Source organism: Engystomops pustulosus, chromosome 5 (genome assembly GCF_040894005.1).
Source record: "Engystomops pustulosus chromosome 5, aEngPut4.maternal, whole genome shotgun sequence".
Classification (NCBI taxonomy): domain Eukaryota; kingdom Metazoa; phylum Chordata; class Amphibia; order Anura; family Leptodactylidae; genus Engystomops; species Engystomops pustulosus.
The window spans coordinates 190,002,544-190,022,435 of NC_092415.1; the positions used below are offsets into that span (position 1 = coordinate 190,002,544).

A 19,892-nucleotide genomic window follows, 5' to 3' on the forward strand; every position below is an offset into this window, starting at 1 on the left:
GGGCGCTGTGCGCCCATTGTCGTCTATGGGGGACGTATATACGATCTATATATACGTCGGCTGTATATACGTCCCCCATACAGCTGTGTGAATGCATCTACATTTTAGGATTTGCTGCTGATTGTTTTAGTTATAGATAACACTTCCTCTCAGCGGGTTAAGCAGGAGATATCCTTTGATGTGAAGGTACCACATACAAGATCTGGGGGAATACAGTAAATCTTTATGTTCCTTGTTGTGTGATGTATCAGATCATTGTTCTCTCTCATAGAACCATCTGCAGGGAGAGGTGCAGCACTTTTCTCTTGCTCCATTTAAGCTTTAATGGCCCAATTATTAGGCAGCACACTTTTCAGGGAAGCCAACACCCAGCCAAAGAGCACTTTATTCTCTGTGAAATTGCAGTAATTACAGAGCATAATACCCTGAAATTATATTCATTATAAATACAAATATACCAGTGAAGTTCTACCATATGCGCTGGGGCGCCGCATCTTAACATCCCAGCGCAGCTTCTGCCATAAGAAAAGAGCTGTCACCCCGATTCGCCAGGCCTGGAAGGAGACGAAAGCTTCTTTCACGGCATTGATGTGTGTCAGAGATCAGAGCCTACAACTGCGCCACTTCTCAGGCTCTAATCCCTGGGTGGTAGAGCAATTATCATCCGCAACTGGGGCACATTAACTATAATGAGGGATCGTCAGTGTAGATATGAACGCGGATTAATTCTTCACAAAGATTTCTGCTTCATTTCATTATTACTGTTTATGTCATTTTTTACATTTAAAAAATTGGTCACATGTTTTATAACATGTTCAAGAAAAATTATGACTAGACTCTATAGGGGGAGATTTATCAGAGGAGACTGAGGTGAAACTGTTTGAGTTGCCCATGGAAACCAATTGGAGCTCAGGTTTTAGTTTATAAACATCTGAGGAAAAATGAAAGCTGAGCTCCTATTGGTTGTTATGGGTAGAAGAACAGTTCTGCTCTCAGACACTTCTGATAAATCTCCCCTTATTATAGTATCTATCTATCTATCTATCTATCTATCTATCTATCTATCTATCTATGAAATAAAGTCCAAATCAGCACAATCCCATAAACTCCTAACAAGCAGGTGTGCAGTGCCCCCACAGGTTCTGGCTTGATCCTCTTGTAGGTATAAGAAGTAAAAAGCGGACAGCACTCCGGAGTCTGGATCTATCTATTAATCAATCAACCAACCAATCATCTATCTATTTATCTATTATCTATCTATATACACTCACCGGCCACTTTATTAGGTACACCATGCTAGTAACGGGTTGGACCCCCTTTTGCCTTCAGAACTGCCTCAATTCTTTGTGGCATAGATACAACAAGGTGCTGGAAGCTCCTCAGAGATTTTGGTCCATATTGACATGATGGCATCACACAGTTGCCGCAGATTTGTCGGCTGCACATCCATGATGCGAATCTCCCGTTCCACCACATCCCAAAGATGCTCTATTGGATTGAGATCTGGTGACTGTGGAGGCCATTTGTGTCCAGTGACCTCATTGTCATGTTCAAGAAACCAGTCTGAGATGATTTCAGCTTTATGACATGGCGCACTATCCTGCTGAAAGTAGCCATCAGATGTTACAGGGTACATTGTGCTCATAAAGGGATGGACATGGTCAGCAACAATACTCAGGTAGGCTGTGGCGTTGCAACGATGCCCAATTGGTACCAAGGGGCCCAAAGAGTGCCAAGAAAATATTCCCCACACCATGACACCACCACCACCAGCCTGAACCGTTGATACAAGGTAGGATGGATCCATGCTTTCATGTTGTTGACGCCAAATTCTGACCCTACCATCCGAATGTCGCAGCAGAAATTGAGACTCATCAGACCAGGCAACGTTTTTCCAATCTTCTACTGTCCAATTTCGATGAGCTTGTGCAAATTGTAGCCTCAGTTTCCTGTTCTTAGCTGAAAGGAGTGGCACCCGGTGTGGTCTTCTGCTGCTGTAGCCCATCTGCCTCAAGGTTCGACGTACTGTGCGTTCAGAGATGCTCTTCTGCCTACCTTGGTTGTAATGGGTGGCGATTTGAGTCCCTGTTGCCTTTCTATCAGCTCGAACCAGTCTGCCCATTCTCCTCTTTTTTTTGTAGTTGATACACGTCACTCTTTGCTTTGTTGTTTTGTCAGGGTGCTCAAATAGGTTACAAAACCATCAATAGATATTTAAGAAGACTTGGCACTCCTATTAGTTGCATTTGAAAATTAGTGAGTTTTATTTCACAAGCGTGGCAATCCAAAAACTTTTTTTATACAACGTTTCGGTCTACATACAGACCTTCGTTAGGCACGGATTGCATGGTATACGTTAGGAAGAAAGTAGACAGACTGGCTTGCGGCACTGTGGCCGCTGCAGCGCTGGAGAGGAGGTAGCGGAGGGTCCGCTATGGAGAAGAGCGCTCTTTCTTCATTAGTATCTATCATACTATTATCTATCTATCAATTCAAATCAAAGAAGCTTTATTGGCAGGACCAAATACAAGTTAGCAGTGCCAAAGCATTTACAAAATATGGGATTATGGGGGATGAGTTGGGGTACAGGGTGATGGGGAACAGGATGAATGGAGTGTTATAGTAGTCCATGGTATGATATCTGTCTCAGCCCATGGTGTATCACATGTCTATCTATCTACCTATAGATCTATTATCTTTTTATTATTCTTACCATCTATTATACTATTTTCTATCCATTTCTATCTCTATCTATCATACCATCCATCGTTCTATTTCCTATCTATTTTCCTTGCCTTTGTGCATTTACTCTTCATTGAGTTTCAAATTTCGCCGTCACATATTCTTTAAGCCTTTTTTCCTTTTCCTTCTCTTTTTTCCCAATCCCTTCTTCCAGAATTAGAGCTCGGTCGCAGAAAGTGAGTTAATCTGTGGAGTCAGAGGGGGATGTCTAAAAGAAATGTCACCGTGCAGCCTTTCCGAACGCCCAGTGACATGAATGGGTTGGAAGTTGCCAAAGGATATAATCGGGTCCTTGTGGTGCGCGGGTAAGTGCTTCATACTGCACTTTTGTTGCTGCCGTCAGCTAATGTATGAAAACGTGGCTGACATGGACAAACAAATGGCTCATACCTGTCAGCACCGTTCAACTTCCATCTGTGTTTTCTCGACATCAGCAGTCCTCCGCCCCACGCGGCCTGCGAGACGGGAAAGAAAATCCCTTTAACAAGCAAACAAATGTGGTAAAAGTAGGTGAGTCGGTCGCTTCCAATGCTCTGACTAGACAATGAAATAGACCCTGGGATAAGCTGTCAGGACACTACAGAGGACTGGCAGCCTGATGTCTGTTCAGCCGGCAGCTATTCCTTCCTACCCCTATAGACATGAAGAACTAGCTCAGCCAAGTATGCATGTATTATCAATGGGATAGAGGATAGTTTATATTTGTCAGAACAAAGGATTAAACATGTTGAAACAGAACTTGTCAGATAAGTCATAAGCGCCGTTCCCTTAAGCTTCTAAAAGTGACTCATCTCAGGGAAAAAGTGACTCATCTCCATATTTACTATAGTCTCCACTGGAAAAAGGTAGAGGCTACATCTGAAATCTCTACCAGGTCTAAGCCGAAGCCTCATAGTAAATTCATTGTGCAATACATGGAAAGAGAAAGGGGCTCTTCTCTTCTTCTCGCTTGCATATGGCAATGGGGTAATTTTTTTTTATTATAGGTAAGCTGGCAAAATGTAACATTAAGAGGGAATTCTGGAAAGGGTATTATATACTCTACCTGAGGGGGCTGGTAGTTTAATGGGGTAAAATTCGGTGACAGTGTCCCTTTAAGGTAACTGAGTATACATGATGCATCTTGTTTGATATAATATGCATTTAAAGGGGTTGGCCACTTTGAGGTAATTTACCAATATACATCTATTAATAGTTCTGCTCCGCTTTCCTGATATGTAAAGTGAAGCCTCCTGTCTTTTACCTCATCAGCCGGAGATTCCTGACCATAAAATGGCCACAGATGGAGGGTCATGTGATCTCTTACCGGTGATTGTTCGTGGACGGATAGATATCACATGACCCTCCATCTGCGGCCATTTTATGGACAGGAATCTCTGGCTGATGAGGTAAAAGACAGGAGGCTTCACTTTAGAAAGCGGAACATCTATTAACAGATTTTATTGGTAAATTACCTCATATCCTGCCCCCTCCACACTTACACACACATTAACAAAAACATGAGGTAAAGTGGCCATATTGGGGGTCATTTACTAAGGGGCCGATTCGCGTTTTCCCGACGTGTTACCAGAATATTTTCGATTTGCACCGATTTCCCCTGAATTGCCCCGGGATTTTGGCGCACGCGATCAGATTGTGGCGCATCAACGCTGGCATGCACGCGACGGAAATCGGGGGGCGTGGCCGAACGAAAACCCGACGGATTCGGAAAAACCGCCGCATTTAAAAAAAAAAAATGTGTTGCGAAAATTGCACTTACCTTCACTCAGCCCGGCTCGGTGTATTCCAGTGCATTCCGATGCTCTTCAGCGCAGCAGCGCCACCTCCGGCGGAGGAACTACCTTAGTGAATCCCGGCCGGACCCGAATCCAGCGCAGAGAACGCGCTGCTGGATCGCGAATGGGCCGGGTAAGTAAATCTGCCCCATTATGTCAATTAACATGCGTCATGTATCCTCATTTACCTTAAAGGGGTAAAGTGGCCAACCCCTTTAAGGTAACAATACTTACATCGACATGCATCCAGACTTTAAACTTTCTGCATATATCCGATATAGCCACAAGGGGGTCAAATGCACCATAGACAGTGGTCCCTGCAGTGCAACTAACAAAGAAAGGGACATATCCCTGTAAAAGAAAGAAATTGATATAAAGTTCCATATATTATTTGGTATCACACTGCACATCTGGGTCTCTATAGCTGCTGTCATTGACCTTTAAGGGGTATTCTCATCTGGACATTCACATTCAGTGTCATTAATCTGCCATATATAAACATTTCTTCAATTAGATGTCATTAAAATGTTCCTGTGTGAAGATAATTTCTTATAAATGTAGTGATATGGTCCCTTAGAAACAAGACTGTGTCCTTGGATACGGCCACCTCCGCTGGAGGGATTGCCCAAGGACACATGATATGTCTGGGAGTTACTACATGTCCCGCACCCGTCCTGTGGTAATGAATGCTGAATCCAGGTGGTCAGGCAGGACTCTATAGCGCATGCTTAGCCACCCCTGCCAAAATGTGAGGTGGTCGTATCAGAGGAAGCTCTCTTGTTTCTAAGGGACAACATGACTACATTTATGAGACATTATCTTCACACAGGAACATTTTTTTTTAATAACATCCAATTGAAGAAATGTTTACATAAGGCAAATGAATTAAATAAAATGTAAATGGCCAGATGGGAAAACCCCTTTAAGTTAAGGATTTGCAGAACCATAGACTGGAGGATTCCTCCTCCACCACAAATACTGGGGGAGATTTATCACAAATGTCTGAGAGCAAAACTGTTAGCTGCTCATGGCAACCAATCAAAGCTCAGCTTTCATTTTCCCACAGAAGTTTATAAAATAAAAGCTGAGCTCTGATTGGTTGCCATGAGCAAGGAGAACAATTTACCTCAGAAACTTTTGATAAATCTCCTCTATATATATTTTACATTGATGAGAATTTAATGGGTTTTTTTGGTAGTACTGATACATTGTCTGGCTACACACCTTGCACTCGACCAGAACCCAGCCATAGTACACAGCTCATCACCCCTCACCTCTCCATAGAAAGCCGAGCCACAGCGCCCACCAATCCAGCCAACTATAGAACATGTCCTATATGTTACAGTGCAGCCACCCAGCTCCGTGAGGGTGCAGTGTTACTCTGTGACTGAGTGCAATTCTAGTCTATAGCGGCCATAAACTAGCACACGTTTTTGTGGCTAGCTCATGGGCGCTGCATATGTCCGGTTGCAAAGGGCCTAACAGTATTGGTAGCATTTCCATTGATAAAAGGGTTCACCCCCCCAAAAAAAAATACATTTCAGGTGTTGATTTTTCACCCAATAATTATTTTTACAGTATCAATTTATTGAAAATGTCAACATCCTACATGAGTGACTTCTATCGTGACATGAAGCTTCTTTTTGACAAAGCAGGGAACACCCCTCTCCCCCTCCTGTGTCACTCTCAGACAGCTCCTGACATGTCTGGTAATATACATAGACATTACATTATGTTCCACATGGGATTTGAACTCTGGACCCTTAATGTGAAAAAGCCAAAATACTCAAGCTTAGGCCACTTCATCACTCATCATTTTTGGTTAACCTAAGAGCCATAATAGCTATCTTCATCATTCTAGACAGCCATGACTTGTATATGGAGATATAACTATATGTAGACATGGATAAAGATTGCTATTGAGGCTTTTAGGTTAAGAAAATCCATCATCTGATATTACTGGAATTTGTCACCTATTATGCAGCCTGAAACATCAAGGGGGACATTTACTATAATTGGTAAACAGGGCATGTAAAAAGACACATTTTTAGGTTTCTTGTTGGTTTTCCACTGGGCTGGGAGCTTGGCAGCCCTCCATATTTACTATAGTCTCCACTGAATAAAGGCGGAGACTACATCTGAAATCTCCACCAGGTCTAAGGCTACATTCACACTGCCATATGGGGGACGTATATACGGCCGAGGTATATACGGCCGATATACGTCCCCCATAGACGGCAATGGGCGCACGGCGCCCAACGGGAGCGGTACGGTGCAGCACACTTGCGGCACCGTACCGCTCCGTACCCCGGAAAAAGATAGGACATGTCCCATCTTTCTCCGTAGTACGGCGCCGTGCTCCATAACTTCCTATCGAGAGGGGCAGGGGTGAGCTGCTCCTCCTCCTCTCCCCATGCGCTGCCGTTGCCCTCTACGGTAAGGTACGGCAGACAACGGCAGTGTGAATGTAGTCTTAGCTGAAGCTTCATAGGAAGTTTGTTGTGCAATACATGGAGAGAGTTAAGACTGGCTTTCAAAACACCCATCCTAATAAATCTCCCCCCTATGTGTCCACAGCCTAATTCCTCTTGGAGACACGTTTAAAAATGACCTGTAACATGTTAAGGCATCTCAGGGGCATTGTGATAGTGCTGGGAGTTGAAAAAATGAGAGCATAAGCATAAGTTAGGGAAACTTATGTTATATTATAAAATCATTTATGTGGCAAAAATCTATCACTTGCGTAAATTATTTTTCTCTGGACCCCCCCCCCCCATCCCTTTTTCTGCTTGCTACAACCTTATGGCTTTATATAAAGAGATGACTGCCTAGGGCAGTGATGGCAAACCTTTTAGACACCGAGTGCCCAAACTACAACCAAAACCTGCGTATATTTCGCAAAGTGCCGATGCGACAACCTGTTCTGTCACAGGTTTAAATTGTATAGGCACCTGAGGACACCAATACAGTAGAAAGAAGGAGAACAAGTTTGGATCATCCTTGTAGCTTCCTTCTAAGGTCCTGGGCTGCCTGGGACTGCAAGAGGCCTTAAGTCCTGTTTGGCAAACTCTACCCTGGGGTGATGCTAAGGGTGCCCATATAGAGGACTCTGAGTGCCACCTCTGGCACCCGTGCCATAGGTTCGCCACCACTGGCCTAGGGGTTACAATATAATAAGTATTTGACATAAAGTAAAAATGCTGCAAAGTAAGAATGCACAAAATTAATGAAGGAACTCGACGGGAGGTTGTTCCAAACATCCTTTAGAAATGACCACAGATTTGTTGAAATCCTTCCATATTTTCTCAGGTTTTTTCACCCTAAACAAACCGGTTGTTGTTGAGATCAGGGCCCTTTGGGGTCACGCAAAGTAGCGATTTGATTTAGATAATTCTTTTGTTCATTCACTTTGTATTAGGATTAAAAAACAAACTATAAAACTTCTACATTGTATTCCATTCTTCCTTTACAGCATTTTCCCTACACCTGCTTAAAACTTTTGCACGGTGCTGTACATGTATGGTATGGTAATAAAATCAATGTATAGTGCGCTGACCTCACATAGAAATTATATTCTATAACAAATCATCAATCCAGTCTCAAACTACACAAACATCCAATTCCTGTTAATGTCGCCCACCCCCACATTTCCCTATAAATATATTTGGAATGATTTGAATGGTACATACTTTCTGCTTGGCTTCAATAATTCTCCTTTCAAGATCTGATGGGATCATTTTCCCCCTGTAATTAAAAGCATAAAACGTTTTACATGTTGGACTGAGCCAAATCATAATAAAATGTAATAATAGCGGATCACGGAGCTCAGAATAATTTCTATCACATTGATTTAGATGTGTGTATCCAACTTCAAAGCTTTGTAGACCTAGATGATGGTATAATTATAAAAGCGAGGGTCAGGGCAGAGCGGAACAGATGTAATACTTCATAACTTCAATTAAGGCTCCAGTTATTATATGTTTCCACGTGCAAAACAGATTTTGTTTTCCCAGTTACACTGAAAAATTATGCAGGAGTGGAAAAGTTTATATAACCCCCATCTCATCTCTGACAATTATTTGTGGCTTTGATGGCTATTGACAGATAATGGTGAAGCGTCTGGAATGACCCCTAGGTAATTGGTCATCATAGGACCATTTTCTCCAGGTCGTCATCATTGACTACCCCCCTACATAACTTGGAATTCATTAGCCGTCTGTTACATGCTATCTAACAGGCTATCTGCTGACTACTTTGAGGTCATATGAGGTGCACATATAGTTCCATGTTGCATGTACCCCTGGTTTACCCGTTTGTGTCTCAATTAGTCAACTTCTATCCATCTTCCTATCAGAGAGAGTGTGTAACAGTCCATAACCTCCAGCTACTCCCAGGGATCAAGGTCAAAGGGTTACTTATAGTTCCAGCTACTCCCAGGGATCATGGCCAAAGGGTTACTTATAGTCCCAGCTATGCTGCAGGCCTCCCTTGCCACGGCTACACTCATTCCCTTCCTCTCAGAGTCTGCTGCTTAGCAAGTAGGATATACACACTCCATTTCTATTACATGAAGAGCCAGCCCCATCAGGAATCTCATAACAGAAGTTCAGTTTTGTAAATGGCCCCTTCACCCACAGAAAAAAGCCTGATCAATTTGGTTCCTGCTAAGAGATTCCTTTTTGCTTTTTCCTGACCTTTCCTGTTTGTTATCTCAACTATACTTTGTGCCACCTGCCCCGACCTTGGCCTGTGCCTACACACACAAATTCCACCTGCCCTGACCTTGGCCTGTGCCTACACACACAAACTTCACCTACCCTGACCTTGGCCTGTACCTTCACACACAAATTCCACCTGCCCTGACCTTGGCCTCTACCTACACACAAACTCCACCTGCCCTGACCTTGGATTGTACTTGGACACACATAACTCCACCTGCCCTGACCTTGGATTGTACTTGGACACACATAACTCCACCTGCCCTGACCTTGGATTGTACTTGGACACACATAACTCCACCTGCCCTGACCTTGGATTGTACTTGGACACACATAACTTCACCTGCCCTGACATTGGCTAATATTTAGACTATACTTCTGCCTGCAACCTCATTGCCACACAGCAGTTCTCTTTAATCCTTCTGAGTCAGCTTTCGCCTATGACAGGGCAAATCAAATTGGTAGTACTCCGGTGGTCTCCCTAAATATCTCAGTTCAAGGTTATTGCCAGGTAGGTCAGTTATTTGACATCCTCACTCATTAGTGAAATCATACACACATAGATAACATGGGCCCACACCAGAGTGTTAAAATGTGTATTTTAATTATATGTATATATATTATAAGAGTGCAATGAGATTCTATAGAATATCTCTATCTATGGCCATGTTTTATCCTCCTTCCCTTAAACATTTGTTGTAGGATATTCTCATACAATAGATTTCGAACAGCATCTGAGAGCAAGATCTGAAACAGTAGTCTAATTTGTGTGGCCCATTAAGATTATCACATTGGTGCCATGGTAATCAGTTTAATTAGCATTTTAATTGTTCATTCTATGAAGTTTTCAAAATAATAACAAAGCAAAAAAACAAATACCAATCTCTCATTATTGTTATGTTTAGCAAGTATCGCAAATCATGTGGTCTTTTTAGTTAAAGGGGTTGGCCGCTGTATCCCATGTTTTTTGTAATGTGTGTTTGTAAGTGTGTTTGGGGGGGCAGGATATTAGGTAATTTACCATAATACATCTAGTAATAGTTCTGCTCCGCTTTCCTGATATGTAAAGTGAAGCCTCCTGTCTTTTACCTCATCGGCCAGAGATTCATATCCATAAAATGGCCACAGACGGAGGGTCATGTGATCTCTAACTAGTGATTGTTCATGGACAGATAAGATAAGCAGGACAGTGGGTGAGTGAATAGCACTTCTGCCTTGCAGACCTGGGATCCTGGGTTCAAGTCCCATTCAAGTTAACATCTGCAAAGAGTTTGTATGTTCTCTCCAAGTTTGTGTGGGTTTCCTCAGGGTCCTCCAGTTTCCTCCCACACTCCAAAAACATACTAGTAGGTTGTTTGGATTGTGAGCCCCATGGGGACAGTGCTCCGGTGTTTTCCCCAATATCTCAGTTCAAGGTTAAATTTGTCATGCTTTGTGCAGCACTGTGTAATCTGTAGGCGCTATATAAATAAAGAATTATTATTATTTCATGATCCTCCATCTGCGGCCATTTTATGGACAGGAATCTCTGGCTGATGAGGTAAAAGACCGGAGACTTCCCTTTACATATCAGGAAAGCAGAGCAGATATATTACTAGACGTATATTGGTAAATTACCTCATATCCTGCCCCCCACACTTACACACACATTACATAAACATGAGGTAAAGTGGCCAACCCCTTTCAAGAGACATAAACGTAAGACATGAACTTAAATTTTTTAACAATAATATGATGATAATAACAATAATTGAGGGTTATACCCATCTATCCTTTGGTCCTTTTACATGGGAGGAAACAGGACTCATGGATAATGCTTGCATGGTTGCAAATTCAACCAGACCAAGGTTTCTTAGAAGATGTCTCTTTCCCATAAGAGGAGAATGTTATATTACTATAATGTATATATTATAGTAGTGGGTTGGCTGTGGCTTCAAGTTAGACCTTTGAGAGGATTCCTGTTCCTGTCTGGAACCTTGTTGAAGACCAACCCAACTCTTGCATCTGTTTTATGTTACATTTCTCCTTTATAGAAGAGCGTAATGGAAATGAAATATGGAAGGTTTGTAGACGGTCTTGGAACCCATAGGGTTCCGTGTATGGGAGGATCATTTCCTTTGTCCATCCATTAATCCTAACTGCTGCTCCATTCTTTTTTCTGGTAAATAATGGAAGGGCATGATGGAAACTGGCAAACGTAAGTGTAAACTCAGCCTAAGTAGTAGATTAAGAAAGGAGTCCCAGTGGATGTTCTTCAGGACTTTGCACTTGTGTGACCCAAGCTCTGGTGGCTACTTGGCATTGTATTGACAGCTGGATTCTTTCCTGTCCTTGTATCATTAAAGGGGTTGTTCACTTTCAGCACATTCCAGCCAATAATTGATATTGATTGTGTAATGAAAAATGATACAATTTAAAATTATTCTTTCTCTATCCATTCTTCACAGTTTCCTATCATGCAACAGGAAGCTTCATTCTTTACTTCCTGTAGATAAACACCTTGTTCATGTGATGTTCCACAGGTGCACTTCTCGTTATCAGAGCTATGCTATGTGCACCTGTGTGACATCACATGACCTTGGACGAGTGTTTATCTACAGGTAGTAAACAATGAATCATTCTGTTGCACGACGGCAAACAAAGATCTACCGTAAAGAATTGATGCGGCGAGTATATTGGAAATTTGTATAACTTTACTCTACACAAACAATATCAATTATTTGCTAAAATGTGCTTAAAGTAGACAACCCCTTCAAGCTTGGCGGCTTTTCAATGAAAAAAAAGTTCCCATTTCTTCTATAATTCACTTTAAGGAACTGTCTCTGATACAATGGACTTCCGTTTTTCTACTCCAATTGGCCATAAAACTGAATTTCCACTTGGGTCACGTATCCCCATGTACTTCTCTCTACTGAAAGTGAATTGAGTTCATCCCTTTTTGTATAGAAAAGTTCAATAAAGCGAATATATCCAGTGACTGCTCCGTCCGCTCGATACCTTGTATCTCTGTGACCTTAATCGGTGAATGACTTAAGTTCTAATCTCCCATGTTAAATTACATTTCCAGGTTCTTGCCTACCTTTCATCACACTTGATAAGGATCACACTATCTGTGCCAATTCCCAAGGCTGCGGCTCCCTTCTTTACTGAAAAGTGACTCTGGAAAAGAACGTAATTATGATCAAATCTGAGTATTTATAGCAGTTAATAGCTTCCTTCTATCAAATGTTTTCACAATGAGCTGGCACAACATTTCTTACTATAGCTGTGGAGTCTATATAACCACTAAACCACGGCGACACGTCACACGGGTCAAAATTTAGAACAGAAAATATGTTGGTCGCCAGTTAAAAAAAAAATGAATACAAATTGAGCACATAAAAATAACAAAACCATAATTTATTAAATAATTCTTATTTCCCATCTCCACATTTTACATAATATAACTTGACATTTCAATGGTGCAAAAAAATTTCCATTAAATTTCCATTTCATTGAAGCAATCAAGCTTGACGTAATGGTTAGACTCCCTGCTGGAACTAAAGAAGAATTTGAAAAAAAAATTAAATTGACAATAGAAAAATAATTACTATGTATCGAAATAGTAAAAAAAAATCCACAACATATAATTCCAATTTCATAGCATTGATAAGTAAATCACTAAATGATCATGTTTTTTATCCTGTCATAGTAAATGATGGAAGAGAACATAATAAAGACATTGGGGGTCATTTACTAAGGGCCCGATTCGCGTTTTCCCGACGTGTTACCCGAATATTTCCGCTTTGCGCCGATTTCCCCTGAATTGCCCCGGGATTTTGGCGCACGCGGTCGGATTTTGGCGCATCGGCGCTGGCATGCACGCGATGGAAATCGGGGGGCGTGGCCGAGCGAAAACCCGACAGATTCAGAATACCGCCGCATTTAAAACAAAAAAAGTGTCGCTTGGGACGTGCTTACCTTCACTTGGTCCGGCCCGGTGAATTCCAGTGCGTTCCGAGGCTTTTCAGCCCAGCAGCGCCACCTGGTGGACGGCGGAGGAACTACCTTAGTGAATCCCGGCCGGACCCGAATCCACCGCAGAGAACGCGCCGCTGGATCGCGAACGGACCGGGTAAGTAAATCTGCCCCATTGGGGTAGATTTATCCGCCATATTCCTTTTCCTACCCCTCCAGACCCCCTTGGCATAGAGCTTTGTGTAAAGGGGATAATAATCGCAGTAACAAGGCATTGTGATTTTTTCTGGGCTTCTATATCAGTTTTTGATGTAGAAGCCCCAATAAATGTCTCCCAATAGAGTTTTGTATATTTTTGGTATATCACAAAAAATAGACTTATACAACATCAAAAAGTGATGTATACCCTACACTGGTATCAATGAAAACTTCAACCCAGTCCCCAAAAAGGCACAACAAAACAATTACCCATACAATATGAAAACCAAAATGAGTTTTGAAGGGGCTTTTTATATTTTAAAAGTAATAAAACATAAAAAAAGAACTGTGCACAGCTTGGTACTGTGTACACACAAATCAGTTTACATGTCACTTTTAATTCAAAGCTAATGCGGCAATATTTCAGTAAAAAAAAATTCAAAAGTAAAAATGAAGTTTTTGATTATTCCACTCCTTCAAAAATCTAAAAAAAAAAATTTCAAAATACAGTATCACTAAATGGTGTGATTAAAAGTACAACTTGTGCCACAAAAAACAAGCCTCCAAATGACTTTTAAACAGAGATGAAGAATCAACATTGTCCTCAAAATGCTAACTGCATCCTTATTTACAGGGTACCACGTTATTAAGTATTCACTTTATCATTATGGAACTAGAGGAATATGATGCTTTGGCTGATAGATGTTATTCCTTTATTAGGGAATATCCCAGATTACCGCTGCTTTTCCCAACTTATTTTGTTAAAGGGGTTCCCTGACTTCAAAGGCAAGGCAAGGCCAATACTGCAGCCAATCACAGGCCTTTATATTGAACGCTACACCCTTGGTACATACCTGACCGACCTCAGCAGTTACACTACATGTGGGGGACTTATCAAGCGTTGGTGCAACCTGCTCCAGCACTTGATGCTAACTCCATAGTTCACATCGGATATACTCAAAAGCTCCACCCGCAGTGTGGCCAGATAGTTGGGCTATCTGACACGGGGCATCCCCACATTGTGCCAGCCCACTCCATGCCCCTCCAGATCTACTTGGGATCGCAGTTCCTGGCCATGTGCCAAAAACTTCTTCTTTTTCAAGACTTGTATGTCAGTAGGTTACTAGGGTGTATGGGGTAGATTAGGCCAGTGATTGGAAGAAGTCATCAAGCAAAACACAACATGATAACAGCTGAGGAGATTTCTTTACTTTACAAAATTATCGGGATGCCGAAAAAAAACGCAATCTCCGTCAGCTCCATAGAGATGAACGGGGCAGTATGGCCATGTACGACTGGCTGCTTTGGTCATCTCGGGGTGTGACGGGGGTACATTGGACCCCCCTTCTTGTGATGTGTGGGGGTTTCAGCACTGAGACCCCCACCAATCAGCAAGTTAGTTCCTATCCTGCGGATAGGGCCTAACTTGCTTCATGGACAACCCCTTTTAAAATAAAAACACTAAGAAGTTTTAGAATAATCCCAGCAGGTCACTGAAGTCATCTTGAAGCAAACAGAAATATCGTCCTATGTTCTGTTATTTCTTCACCTTGCCGATAACTGATGTACAAAGCTTCAACTTACGAAAACTTAGAAACCCTTGGCCGTGTTATTGACGCTTCAGTGTAAGAAATAATTATAGATAACAATAATTACATGAAGATAAGGCGCAGGATAATTGCTTGCATGTAGACACTGCCTCCTCTCTAGGCCCGCAGGATCTCACATGTGACTATGGACAGGACTTAATGACTTATGTAAATGGTGCAGCAGTGGCAATTGAGGTCAGCAAAGTACTAAAATGCTTCAGTTCTGCAATTTTACATAACAAGGCCTGTGTGATTACGAGTACTATTCACAGGGCTCCTTGAGTCACTCTCTTCTCTCAATGTTCTTTTCTAAGTGTCAACCTGTCTCTGTTTGATTACGGCTGGAGAGCAGGGGAAGTCTAATAAGTACTTTTTCCCTTTGCTACGCCAGTAAATGGTGGAACCATAATAGAGAAAATCACATCTATCAGACACATTGATATTCCAAATACAAGCTGAGATGGGAAATAATGGCTCGGGGTAGACCACCCCCTTCTCATCATCAATTCATTTCAGTCACCGTTTCAGTATCATGGTTCTTCGAGATGATATTTTACATAACAGAATAATCAGTTTTCCAAGACAAAGAACACATACATTAATATTTATCTTGAAGACAATATTTATTTGAAGGCTGAGACATAATAAGATTGGGTATTTTATGTGGTATCACTATTTCGAGCTATTGACAACGGGTAGGCACAAGATCAATGGTCAAGCTCTCCGTCAATCTACTCTGACTAGTTTAATAGATACCCAGGACCTTCTCAAGTTCAGAATAATATTTCAAAGGAAGGCTATGGAAACACTTCATTTGTGGTTGCACAGATCCTGGACCAAGAAACTAGCTCTTTAGACTTCTATTATCAGGTACGGTTCCTTTAAAGGAAACCTACCATCAGGAATCTACCTATTAAGGTAGGTTCTTCCTAACATCCTAAGCCCTAAACTATCTTTCCCTAATATTTTAATAGTTCCAAACTTGATCTACACTTTATCTTACTAATGTGCAAAATTTGGCAGAGGCTACTGGGGCGTTAAGTAGCCTTTCCAGGGTGTGGGAGCAAAGGCAACTCAACGGTCCAGTAGCCTATGTTGTCCCCCCTCCTTCTACACCCTCTGCACACACCCTCATGCCCATTAGCTCCTGCTCAATGCTGGCAGAAGAGTGCATGTGCGTATCATAGCAGCCACTGGCACTGAAGGGGCTACTGCGCATGTGGAGAGCTTGAAGAAGCCAGTGGTGGAAGTACGGATTGTGCTCAAGCCCTAGCCGTATTAGCAGTGCGTCTAGGATGTGGAAGGAGGTCAGGACAGCAGAAGCTACTGGGGTTTGGAGTAGCCTTTGCTTCCACAGCCCGGATAGGCTGCTCCACATCCCAGGCAGTAGCCTCTACTGAAAATTTTCTTATTGGTCAGATAAAGTTTAGATCAAGTTAGTAAGTATTAAAGGATTAGGGAAAGATAGTGTAAGGCTTAGGACGTTAGATGGAACCTTAATAGGTAGATTCATGATGGTAGAGTTCCTTTAAGCTTGCTATACCTCACTGCCAACTCTTGCTCACATCTCATCTCAGATGACCAACCTAAACCTGATAAAATAACCTAACATTACCAAAAAAAGAGATCCCACACCCAGAAGCACAGAAGATTTTCTACAAAAACTCCTCAAAGAACTAAACAGACCTTTCTATCCAGAGGAGGTAAAATAAGGGAAATATATAAGGTAAAAATTGGCAAATAACCTGGCCCAGAAGGCTTCACAGATGACTCTTGACCAGTGAGAGACCTGAATTGGCTTCCAATCTTGTCCTTGGTCATGGTATTTAAATCTGACCGTGGCTTTGTTGCTGGATAATGTCTAGGACTTTCTTTGCTTTTGGCATTGGCTTCTCTGGTCTCCCAATTACCTGGCTCTATGTCCTTTGGCTTGTTACCTAAATATGTCGTTTGGCTTCATTTACTCTTTCCTGGGTTGACCTTGTCTGGTCTATTATGATTGCTTGGTATGCAGTTTGAGTAAATGCCATGCTCTCATGGTTCTTCTTGGCGTAGTTACTTCTCCTTCTAGTTCTGGGTCTATCCAAGACATAAAGCCACAGGCGGCACTAACATTCTGACATCTTGAGCTGGGTCCTTGCTAGCTAATTCCAACCCTTTTCACAAAGGACAATGATGAATGGAGATACCACCACTCAATCTACATAGGGTACCTGGAGGTCCACATTCTTGTGATGACTTAGGATCTAAGCAGTCCTACCCTTGAAGTTAGACACCTAGGGGCTTATATATCATTAGGCGGCTCCTTGGGACAGTTTAATGTCAATTTTTGGAGCTCCGCTGCCCATTAAATTCATTAAAGTGGCTTTGGCCCATCAATAAATGTTCTTATGCTCAACTTCTGTCTGGGTTTTTTTTTTTTCCAAAAATCTCAAAATGCATAAAAAGTCTCAGCACATACACCTGCAGGGGACTGGAGTAACTTTGAGACTTTTTATGGGACTAAGTCCCAAGTCATGACTCTGGCTTTGCACGGTGTTGCACTAGCAGTAGTTCTATGTTTACGCCACATTAATGAAGAGGTGTGAGACTTTTTAGCAGTGAAAAGTCCTAAAAACCCTCAATGCAACTTTTTTGAGACTTTTTTTACACCAACACTTCCCCCACCCCCAGAAAAATGAATAATAAATAACCCCCTCTATCCTTGGGAAAACTCCTTCAAGAATCTGATGAACCTGTCCTATTGTTTTTGAGCTCCAACTAAAGACAAAGCAAACCATTGTGCCACCACAATCCGTACGTGTAAGTTAAAAATAATTCTTGAGTCCATCGAAATACAAGAAATTTCTTCTACTGAACAGGTAACATCAAATATAATTTACAAAACAGATAATGAAGAATAAAAGAACACACTGGGGGAGATTTATCAGAAGCGTCTAAGAGCATAACTGTTCTAGTTGCCCGTGGCAACCAATCAGAGCCCTCTGATTATCTTATAAACAGTCGTGGGAAAATGAAAGCTGAGCTCTGATTGGTTGCCATGGGCAACTAGAACAGTTGTGCTCTCAGACGCTTCTGATAAATTTCCCCCACTGTCTGTCAATTAATGCAGTACATACTGTATCTTTATATTCTTAAAAAGATAAGAGAAGTGACATACATGCTCGGATGTGAAGGCAACCAGTCTTGGGATCGCTGACATTCCTTTCTCTTTTACCTCTGGGAACATCTTGAAACGTGCAATCAACATAGCATACAAGTTAGATATGGCACCACCTGGAGTCCACAGTAATACAATGTTACTTTATCATGGAATGATTAATACAGTGTTCAATAAAGCGATGTTCACGTACATACAAGTATTTGTCTCAAGAGAAAGTCTTGCTAATTTCCTATACAAATATACACAATATTGGCTGATATTTATCTTGCATTCTGAACGAACATTGAAAAAAGAACAAGCAAAATGAAACATTGATAGTTTAGTATTATAAAAGGCCTTTGAGGTTTAAGTAGAAATCCACTCTCTAGATCCCTGCTGATCAGCACAGAGGAAGAGCTCATTTATTATGAGAAAATCTTAAATTTAAAAATTTAAAGGGATCCTGTCACGAAAATTTACTCCAGTAAACTATTACCCCCCCATGGTAGGATAAGAAATATTGTTTCTAGAATTCACTCTTTAATGTATGATCACGCTGATTTATCTATAAAATAATCATATTTTCTGGAGATGAGTCAAGTTTAGAGGCTCTCAGGGAAGTGTCACTTCAGATGCCCCTCGAGGAATTGTCACCTCAGATGCCCCTCGGGGAATTGTCACTTCAGATGCCCCTCGGGGAATTGTCACTTCAGATGCCCCTCGGGGAATTGTCACTTCAGATGCCCCTCGGGGAATTATCACTTCAGATGCCCCTCGGGGAATTGTCACTTCAGATGCCCCTCGGGGAATTATCACTTCAGATGCCCCTCGGGGAATTGTCAATTCAGATGCCCCTCGGGGAATTGTCACTTCAGATGCCCCTCGGGGAATTGTCACTTCAGATGCCCCTCGGGGAATTGTCACTTCAGATGCCCCTCGGGGAATTGTCACTTCAGATGCCCCTCGGGGAATTGTCAATTCAGATGCCCCTCGGGGAATTGTCACTTCAGATGCCCCTCGGGAAATTGTCACTTCAGATGCCCCTCGGAAAATTGTCACTTCAGATGCCCCTCGGAAAATTGTCACTTCAGATGCCCCTCGGGAAATTGTCACTTCAGATGCCCTTCTCTTTGGCTCTTTGGCAACCAGAAACATAATGGGGGTCATTTATCTTATATCTCCCCCCTCTCTGCGCTCTTTTTTCGCCTTTTGGGATTCTATTTTTTTGCACCTCATTTTGCTTTGTCGTTTTGGCTCTTTGTCAATTGCAGGTTTTATTGCGCCTTTTTAGGCACACATTTTTCAAAAAGGCGCAATTTGTTGTGCAAATCATACCATTGCCTTCCCTAAGCATGGTCAGGACTGGCGTGTTATTGCGCATTTATTTGCAAACATCTGTAAAGTGGCGCAATGTAATGACAAGTAGGGCGCAAAAACACACAGCGAATTGAGGTGTAACATTCCAAAAAAGCACAAAATAGGCGCAAAACAGCCATTACACAGACACAAAAACACCAAAGGAAGGAAAAGATAATTGACCCCCAATATCTCTTGGTGTGAGATGCAGATGAAGACCATTTCCTACCTATTTCTTTAACTCCCTGTATATTCCATTCTCTAGCTTCTAGAATCACAAGCCTGATCTTTAATATGACACCAGTAGCATGTTTCTAGGTACTGTAGAACCATAGATAGTGGCAGCTGAGGCAGCACTACCCTGCAGCCTCTAACTTGACAGATCTCAGGAAATATGACTCTTCTATGATCATTT

At 41.9% G+C, this 19,892-nt stretch overlaps 1 protein-coding gene across 1 annotated transcript in view; it reads right to left on the minus strand.

The window, feature by feature from the left end:
- Positions 1-19,892, minus strand: part of GAD2 (glutamate decarboxylase 2) — a 65,956-nt gene that overhangs the window by 16,376 nt on the left and 29,688 nt on the right. Inside the window, exons 7-11 of the mRNA XM_072154119.1 lie at positions 18,140-18,255; positions 12,315-12,394; positions 8,207-8,261; positions 4,752-4,868; positions 3,133-3,197 (exon numbers count right to left, since the gene is read on the minus strand). Of these exons, the coding sequence (XP_072010220.1) occupies positions 3,133-3,197; positions 4,752-4,868; positions 8,207-8,261; positions 12,315-12,394; positions 18,140-18,255 (433 nt within the window). The remainder of the gene's footprint in view (positions 1-3,132; positions 3,198-4,751; positions 4,869-8,206; positions 8,262-12,314; positions 12,395-18,139; positions 18,256-19,892) is intronic.